The sequence below is a fragment of the Erithacus rubecula genome, assembly GCF_903797595.1.
Source record: "Erithacus rubecula genome assembly, chromosome: 1".
NCBI lineage: Eukaryota > Metazoa > Chordata > Aves > Passeriformes > Muscicapidae > Erithacus > Erithacus rubecula.
In genome coordinates, this window is record NC_136658.1 from 110977716 (window position 1) to 110987343 (window position 9628).

General features: G+C 41.9%; 2 protein-coding genes across 5 annotated transcripts in view; one reads left to right on the plus strand and one right to left on the minus strand.

The window, feature by feature from the left end:
• The window catches only part of RUNX1 (RUNX family transcription factor 1), a 260592-nt gene that overhangs the window by 63255 nt on the left and 187709 nt on the right, over nt 1-9628 (plus strand). For all 4 annotated transcript variants that reach the window (XR_013775127.1, XR_013775128.1, XM_079312588.1 and 1 more), the window contains one exon: nt 9278-9382. Coding sequence is in view for 2 of the 4 variants with exons in the window: in XM_079312588.1 (XP_079168714.1) it covers nt 9278-9382 (105 nt within the window). In the remaining 2 variants the exon portion in view is untranslated. The remainder of the gene's footprint in view (nt 1-9277; nt 9383-9628) is intronic.
• The window catches only part of IFNAR2 (interferon alpha and beta receptor subunit 2), an 844054-nt gene that overhangs the window by 54129 nt on the left and 780297 nt on the right, over nt 1-9628 (minus strand). The window lies entirely within an intron of this gene.

A 9628-nucleotide genomic window follows, 5' to 3' on the forward strand; every position in this document is an offset into this window, starting at 1 on the left:
CAGCACACAGGGCACTCCTGGGGGTTTGGGGCTGGCACAGGGGACTCGTGGCTGTGACAGCTCCTGGTGTCACCCTGGGGTGGCTTTTGTGTCCCTGAGCCCCTCAGGTGAGAGCTCAGCTGCAGGTGAGGATCCCAGCCCAGGGAGGAGCTGGAGCTGCTGCAGAGCCCAGAGGAGGCAGCAGGATGAGCAGAGGATGGAGCAGCTCTGCTGGCAGGAAAGGCTGGCACAGCTGGGATTGTTCACCTGCACAGGAGAAGCTTTGGCTGAGCTCAGTGTGGCCTTGCAGGGCCTGAAGGAGCTGCAGGAAACATGGAGAGAGACAATTCCCAAGGGATGGAGGGACAGACACAGGGAATGGAGGGACAGACACAGGGAATGGCTTCAGAGTAGGATTTGATGGGATTTTGGGAATCAGGAATTGTTCCCTGTGATGGTGATGAGGGGCTGGGATGGAATTCCCAGAGATCCTGGATCCCTGGAATGTTCAATTCCAGTTTGGACACTGGGCTGGAGCAGCCTGGGACAGTGGGAGGTGTCCCCATGGCAGGGATGGGAATGAGATGATTTTTAATGTCCTTTCCCACTGAAACCATTCTGGGATTCCTGAACCTCCTCTTTTTCAGCTCCTCTTTTATTTCCATCCTCCCCCAGATTCTCAGCTATTTTCCCACTTCTCTCTACTACAAATCCTTCCTGATCAATGGCATGACCATTTCTCCCCCATGCAGCTCAGCTGTCACACATTTCCATTCTCCAAACCCAACAATTTGTGATTTTGTGGCATCTCTGCTCAGGCACATCACAGCAAACACCCCATGAAGGTGGCAGGAGCAGCAGCCTCAGAGAGGGAGAACAGGAATCCAGCTGAGATTCCTGTTTTCTACCACACCCATGAACTTTTCCAAGGAATTCCCATCAAATCCAGGCTGCTGGGGGACAGAAGGGCCACCAGGTGCCCTTTTCCACCCTTGTCAGGCTGGCAGGGATCAGCACAGGATGGTGTCATCCCCACAACCCACAGGGAAGTGAAACCCCTCAGCAGCACAGAAGTGAAACTGGCTGCACACAAATTGTCACATTTGAGTGTAAACATCTCTTCCCCCTTCAAAAAAAAAAAAGTCCCCTCAGACAGAAAAACTGTGGCTGGTTGAGCTTTTGTGTTTCCCACCCTGTGCAAGGGTTCCAGGGGAGGTGCTGAAGGTGCTGCCTGCTCCACTGAAGCAGAAATTTGATTTTTTTTTCACATTTTAAATTGGCCCTGACACGTTTCTGGCACTCTGGGTGCTCATCCCATCTGGAAGATTTTTCTCTGAGGGATTTGAATGTTGGAGCAGAAGAAAAGAGGGGGAAAGTGACTTTAGAACCTCACTGTCATTTCCTTGAAGGAGCTGAGGTTTCAGGAGCAGCCCCAGCCTCCTCCAGGAAAGATTCCCAAAATATATGTGCTCTTTTGGTGCCCTGGGATCCACTTGGAACTCCTCTGAGGATCCCCAGAGTTTCCATCCCTCAATTCAGGCCCTTGCTGTCCCAGGTAGCAGCCCCAGCCTCCTGCCCAGGCTGATTTTCCTCTTTTCATGGAACCTGGATCTACCTGAGACTCCTCCAGGTGTTTTTTGGGAGTTTTTTCACATCTCCTCCAATTGAGATCTCAGCTAGCAGCAAAACTCAGGGCCTGAATTATCTTGATTTGAATAAAATAACTGAGAGCAGCACCAGCTTCCACATCTGCCTGGGTCAGTGTTTCATGTCTGCAGCTCAGGGGGATATTTTTTGACTTCTGAAAGAAGCAAATTATCAGGGAAAATCTCCACCCAAGAGCAACAGGGACTTCCCTTATCACCCAGACAAAGCCAAATTCAATCTGAGTGCCTGCTGAGCTTGACAAATGTCTCTATTACTCGATTTCAGTGATGTAATTTGGGTTGCTCAATGTAATTCCTGCATTGCCTGAGGTGAAAAGTGCCAAAATAATTGTTGCATTTTGGCTGGGCACCGTTATTTTTCACTTCACCAAAATAATTGAAAGGATTCCACCCCAAGACACAAATTTCTGCTGGGAATCCCTCAGCAGCTCTGCTGCTTTCCAGCCCAGAATTGGAATTGTTTCCAGGAAAAAAATGTGGAGAAAGGGAGGAAAAGTGTGGGAAGGGCATTTCTGGAGTGATGTAGGGAGCTGGAGAGGAAAGGAAAAGGGAAAAACCAGGATCAACCATGTCCTGCAGGAATGAGCTGATTTTCCAGATTTATTGGGAAAAATAAATCAGGATTTGGGAGAAAAATGGAAAGGAAAGGAAAAGGAAAGGAAAGGAAAGGAAAGGAAAGGAAAGGAAAAGGAAAGGAAAGGAAAGGAAAGGAAAGGAAAGGAAAGGAAAGGAAAGGAAAGGAAAGGAAAGGAAGGAAAGGAAAGGAAAGGAAAGGAAAGGAAAGGAAAGGAAAGGAAAGGGAAAGGAAAGGAAAGGAAAGGAAAGGAAAGGAAAGGAAAGGAAAGGAAAGGAAAGGAAAGGAAAGGAAAGGAGAAAGGAAAAAGGAAAGGAAAAAGGAAAGGAAAAGGAAAAGGAGAAGGAAAAAGGAAAGGAAAAGGAAAAGGAAAAGGAGAAGGAAAAAGGAAAGGAAAAGGAAAAGGAGAAGGAAAAAGGAAAGGAAAAGGAAAAGGAGAAGGAAAAAGGAAAGGAAAAGGAAAAGGAGAAAATCCAGCACCAGCCATGTCCCTGCATGAATGAGCTGCTTTTTTTTTCACTTTTATTATGAAAAAAAATCAGGATATGGGATCTGGGAAGGGAAGGAGAGGGGAAAATCCAGCACCATCCATGCCCCTGATGGAACAAGCCAATTTTCCACGTTTATTGTGAAAAGAAATCCAGTATTTCTGTGGGTTCCAGTTTGCAGCAGGACCCCTTTTGGCCCTGTAGAAATCCAGAACAAAACATTTATTGATTCAGAGAGCTGGAGATTTCATTCTGGGGAAGGAGCTGCTGTGCAAACACAGAGAGAACTTCCTGGAGTGAGAAATGTTCCCAAGGTCAGGTTCAGCTGAGCCAGGCTGCTTTGGCAGGAGGGAAATTTCCCAATTTTCCAGCTTGACACGTGCTTAAACCTGAAAAAAAAATCCATAAAAATCTGTATTTAAAATTTAAAGCAGCTCAGTCCCCCCTGTGACTGGTTGGCACGGGCAGTTCTTAGAATCATGGAATAGTTTGGGATGGGAGGGAGTTTAAAAATTATCCATGGCAGGGACACCTTCCACTGTCCCAGGCTAAAAATATAAATATAAATATAAATATAAATATAAATATAAATATAAATATAAATATAAATATAAATATAAATATAAATATAAATATAAATATAAATATAAATATAAATATAAATATAAATATAAATATAAATATAAATATTGTTCCTTCCCATCTAACCCTGCCCTCCTCCATCTTAAACCATTCCTGCCCCTCCCTCCCTTGTCCCAACTCCCTCTTTTCCTTCCTTCAGGCCCTGGAAAATGCTCTGAGCTCTCCCTGGCACTTTTTTTTTTTTGGGTCACCACCCTCATTTGTGTGTTTGGACCGTTGGTCACAATTTACAAACCATCTACAGCTGAGGTGAATAACAGCTTTATTTCATATTTAAATCCAGTGGCATCTGTGGTGCTGGTAAACAAATCATGTTCTTTTTTTTTTTTTTTTTTTTTTTTCTGATGATGAAACAACACCAGATCAAACACAAGAGGCAAATTTTTATTCTGTGCCAAACCATCAGTGGTGGCTGGAGAAAAAAGCCACCACCTGAGCACAGAATTTTGCCTCTTGCAGGTTTTGGACACCTGCAAAAAAAACCTTTCAGTCCCAGGATGAGCAGCTGTTAATTCAGGAAGGGTCAGGTGATTTCTCAATTTCTTGATCAGATTTGGAGTGTTCAGAGATAAGAACCAGCCAAAATCAGCCCCAGAGTCTGGGAGGTGACATTGGGGGATGGATGTGGAAAGTGTGGGGGGCACCCTGGGGATGTTTAAATGCAGGGAGATTCTGTGAGGAGCCAGAAAAATGGGGAAAATTGATCATTTAGTGTGGTTTAATACCAGTACAAAGGGGTTAAAAGGGAGAAGCTGGATTAAAAACCTCCAAAATGAAATCATCCTGTTTCATCCTAGAACCTGGAATTCTCTCCTTAATAGAATAGAAATGTCTGTAATGTCATTTAAGTTGCATTTGGGCCTTACATTTATAGTTTTCCACCTATACCTTTTGTCCTTGTCAGCACAGACATTCTTCTTTTCTTCCCCCATTCTTTTTATTTAATAATTCACTGTAACAATCTTAAAAAAAAAACAACAACCAAACCAAATTTAATGGCACAAGTATTTATTAGAACAAAGCCCAAAAGTGAAAGGCTGTGATTACACCAACCCCATCTCTTTGCCTTTTTCTCCCTTCTCCACAACCGAATTTCTGAAGGTTTCACTCTCTTTTTATTTATTTTTTTTTCCCACTGGGATGACCCTTTATCAATGGCTTCTCCAAAGGATCCAAATGAAGTTGTGGCCTCTTTTCCCAGCACTTCTCACTCCCTTTTCCCTCTGCCCATGCAGCCACTTTTATTAGAAACCTTCTCCCCCTGCAGCCCCAGCTGATGGGGACACTCAGGGGTGACTCAGGCAGGACACAGGAGCTCCATGTCACCCTGGTGTCACCCAGGATTGGGGTTTTCCTCCTCAGACATTCTGGAGACCCCTGGAATTTACTGCTGGAGAGGAGCAGCTTCTGCCCCAGCCTCTGCAGGGGGGTGGATTTGGAATGGGAGCTTCAAATTCCCAGATGGAGTGCAGGGCACAGAGGTTTTGGAGGTTGATCATGGAATGATGGAGTGGCCTGGGGTGAAGGGACAATATCAGAGAATTCCAGGATTCCTGGGGCTGGAAAAGCCCTCCCAGCCCATGGAGTCCCAGCTGTCCTCCTTGTCACCCCCAGTGCCACCTGCAGGGATGGGGACCCCAAACCTCCCTGGGCAGTTCCAACCCCTGAGCTCCCTTTCCATGGGGAAATTCCTGCTGCTGCCACCCTGAGCCTGCCCTGCCATGCCTGAGCCTGTTCCCTCCTGAACTTTGTGTTTTGTTCTTCCTCTGAAGTTCTCTCAGTTTTGCCCAATCCTCAGTTTTGAGCAATCCTGTAAATGTGGGGACAGCTCAGAATCCATCTGGGGTTTGCAGTGCCCATCCCTGCAGGTGGCACCTGGGGGTGGCACTGGGGGTGACAAGGTGGGGACAGGACACAGCTGGGACTGCCTGGACTGGGAGGGCTTTTCCAGCCTCAGGAATTCTGGAATTCCACAATTCCAGCTGCCAAATCAGTGAAACTTGAAGCCCAGTTTCTACCAAACCCCCCAAGAGAGTTTCCAGATTACATTTCCAAATTCCAGCCAGGACTGCTCCTGTTTCCACTCCTTTTTCTGGAGGGGTTCTGACCTTTCACCTCTTGCAAGAATAAACATTCCCAAGTGATTTTTCCCACCCTGGCTGGGAGGGAAGAGCTGATGGCAGCAGTGACTCCTGGGCTGTGGATTTATGGATTTATGGATTTGTGGATTCACACATTTGAGGCCTTGCTATCTGTGGGAAGGGTTTCCCACAGAAATTCTCTCTGGAGAATTTCATCCTGGTGCTCATCAGGTGCTTTATTAGGAACCACCAGGGATAATTCAAGAGACAAACAGGGTCTGAAGTGGCTCTTGCACCCCCAAACCCCATTTCATCAGAGGCTCCCAGGGTGACCCCACAATGATTGATTTCCATCCACACAGCCCTGAGCTGATTTCTGGCTGGTTTTCCATCAATTTATGACAATTTTAAACCCAGAATTCCCAGATTTGGATCTTAGCTCACAGTGCTGGTTTGCTGGGACACTTTTGGCAGCATCCAAACAAGGCCAGAGTTTCAGGATGACTTTTGGGGGTGTTGGGTCCCTTTTTTTAAGTCACAGATCCTCTCTGCCTGACTCAGTCTGTGCAGACACTCTGGGTGTATCATGCCAGTGTGGTTGGAAATAAAATCTGTATCATAACACATAAAAACCAGGAGTTGTTGGAAATAAAATCTGCATCATAACTCATAAAAAAACAGGAGATGTTGAAAATATAATTTATATCATAACTCATAAAAAACCAGGAGATGTTGGAAATACAATTTATATCATAACTCATAAAAACCAGGAGATATTCATGGCCCTGCTGTCATCCCAAACCAGGAATACCCACAAATCCCACATTTAATCCCTTTGTTAAATGCTGAATAATGCAGGAGAGATAAAACCACTCAATAAATGGGTGGAAATGGGGCAGAAGCAGCAGGGAGTAAAATCCAGGTGGAATTGTTGGTGACACCCAGGTTTATGGTTCCAGGGGCTGTGGTTAACCAGGATGTGGCTGAGGAACAATCTGCTGGCAACAAGGAATAACCAAGTGGCTTCCTGCTCTGCCAGCCCTTTGCCAGCCCCACACAGGGCTTGAGAGAGGAAAAAATTAAAAAAAATAAAAAAATCACCTCCTTCTTCTTTATTCTGGTTTTGTAGACTGGAGTTATGGCCACATTTTACTGCTGTTGTTGTTGTTGGGGTTTTCCCTGCATTAATTTTCTATATAGAAACATCTCCAGAGCCTTTTGGCTAAATAAATTGATGATGTGTTCTAGCAGAGCAGCTGACCAAAAAAAAAAAAAAAAAAAAAAAAAAAAAAAAAAAAAATCCAAATTGGGAGAAAGATGGAAATACTGCAGATTAGTCCAGTAAATAAATTTTTTTTCTCTCTCTGTTTTAGTGATAAGTGTTGTATTTAGTGATACAGGGAATTATAGTTTGGAAAAATGAAAATCCCTGTCCAGGTTATTCACTTGAGAGCTGGACTGGATGATCCCTGTGTGTCCCAACACAGAATATTTGGTGATTCTGATCAGTGATAAAGGGAATTTCTCAGATTTTGTTCCTGATGCTTCTTCTCTTGTGCTGGCAGGGAAAGAGGAACAAAGCTCTGAAGTTTTATCACAAAATTTGGTATTTAAAGGATGCCAAGAGCTCAGCCATCCTTGTTGGGGTGGATGCAGGACAAAGTGCCCTGAATATTCCTGGAGGGGGAAAATTGCTGCTACAGGCAGGGACTAATATTTACATTTTTACTGAAATCTCTATTGCAATTTAACCTTATTTATAGAGCTATTTCTATTTAATTTTTGTATTTCTATTTCATATCCTATTCAAATTTCTACTGAAATTTCTATTGCAATTTCTGTTTCAATTTAGTCTTATTTCTAGACCTGTTTCTATTTAATTTTTACATTTCTATTCAATATCCTATTTACATTTCTATTTTAATTTAGTCTTATTTCTAGAGCTATTTCTATTTAATTTTTACATTTCTATTTAATATCCCATTTACATTTCTACTGAAATTTCTATTGAAATTAACCTTATTTACAGAGCTACTCCTATTTAATTTTTACATTTCTATTCAAGATCCTACTTACATTTTTTTTTAAATTTAGGCTTATTTCTAGAACTATTTCTATTTAATTTTGACATTTCTATTTAATATCCTATTTATGTTTCTACTGAAATTTCTATTTCAATTTAGCATTGTTTATAGAGCTAACAGAAATATTTCTATTTATTTTTTGCATTTCTATTCAATACCCTATTTACATTTCTACTGAAATTTCTATTGAAATTTCTATTGAAACTAACTTAATAGAATTATTTCTATTTAATCTTTACATTTCTATTGAAATTTCTATAGAAATTAACCATATTTATGGGGCTATTCCTATTTCATCTTTAAATTGCTATTGAAATTTCTATTGAAATTTCTATTTCAACTTAACCTTATTTACAGAGCTATTTCTCTCTAATCTTTACATTTGTGTTGAAATTTCTTTGGAAATTTCTATTAAAACTAACCTTATTTATAGAATTATTTCTATATAACCTTCACATTTCTATTGAAATTTCTGTAGAAATTAACCATATTTATGGAGCTATTCCTATTTCATCTTTACATTTCTGTTGAAATTTCTATTGAAATTTCTATTGAAACTAACCTTATTAATAGAATTATTTCTATTTAATCTTCACATTTCTATTGAAATTTCTATAGAATTTAACCATATTTATGGAGCTATTCCTATTTCATCTTTAAATTGCTATTGAAATTTCTATTGAAACTAACCTTATTAACAGAATTATTTCTATTTAATCTTCACATTTCTATTGAAATTTCTATTTCAACTTAACCTTATGTATAGGACTAACTGAAGCAAACAATAAAAAATGGGTGGGAGGGAAGAAACTCCACACTCAGGCTGGACCCAGGGGTTGAAATGAGGGAGAAGGAGGATGAAATTCCATTTTCTTCCAACAATTCCTGGTTTTGCCAGTGGGGTGATGCCCCCTGATGTCTGCAGAGATTCCTGTCAGTCTCTGAGTGCTCTGATGCTGAGATCAGGATGCTGAAGCTGCTGCCAGGCAATGTTTTATTACTCCAAGGCCAACAACCATCATCTGAGCTCCTAGCAAAGATGCAGAATTCTTCCAAAAACTGCCAGGAGTAAATCTAAAATAGAGGCATGCAAAAAAAAAAAAAAAAACCAAAAAAAAACCAACAACTTGGAAAAAGTTTTCTTGCTGGGTGTTAGAGAAGTTGAGCATTATTCTGTCATGAAATGTTTTAATTCTCTGTGAATGAGCTGTAAGGATTTTTTTTTAAATTTTTATTATTATCTTTTCCATTCTCTTCTTTCTTGGCATTGCAGTAGCAGCTGATTTTCACTGGGCTCTGCTTCACAAAGTGGAATTGATCTGCTGGTCAGAGAGTGGGGGATGTTCCAACCCTGGGGGACCTGAGCACCCACTCCTCTTTCATTTTAACAAGATTTCTGTGGCACTTTTGGAAAATGTAGCCACCACTTCCCAACCTCCCTGGATGAGCTCCCTCAGAAAGCAGAGTCAGGAATATCAGATAAACTCTGACTGTTGGGGGTAACCTCCCTCTTTTTTTTCTTTTAACAAAGTGTAGATGATTTAAATATAAATTAATTTTATTTCCCCCAAAAGCTTTGAGCAGTTGCCACGTTGGGAATGACTCCAGCACCAGAATTCTACACCCCATAAAACCTTTCAGTGCCTTGCAGGGTGTTCAAGCCCTACCAGAAACAAACAGTTTGCTTTCCTCAACACTTGCTCAGTGATTTTTTTTTTTTTTTTAACTCAGTAACGTTTTTTTTTTTGCTTTCCTGTTGCAGGGAAAAGCTTCACTCTGACCATCACAGTGTTCACAAACCCTCCCCAGGTTGCCACATACCACAGAGCCATCAAGATCACCGTGGATGGACCCCGGGAACCCCGAAGTAAGTGAGCCCAGCAGAGAATTTCCAGAGGGATAAACTCATTTATTGTCACCCCCATCCACAAATGGCAATGTTTTAAGCTTTATAATTGTCATCCTGCCTTCCTGAGGTTTTTTTTTTTTTTTTCTCACTGGTGTCCAGCTGACCCAGTGACTTGCATTTCTGAAATGCCAGGCCTGGCTCCCACCCAGGAGCTGACAGAAGGGATGTGGTAAAAGCTGGGCAGGGAATACCCAGCACATCATT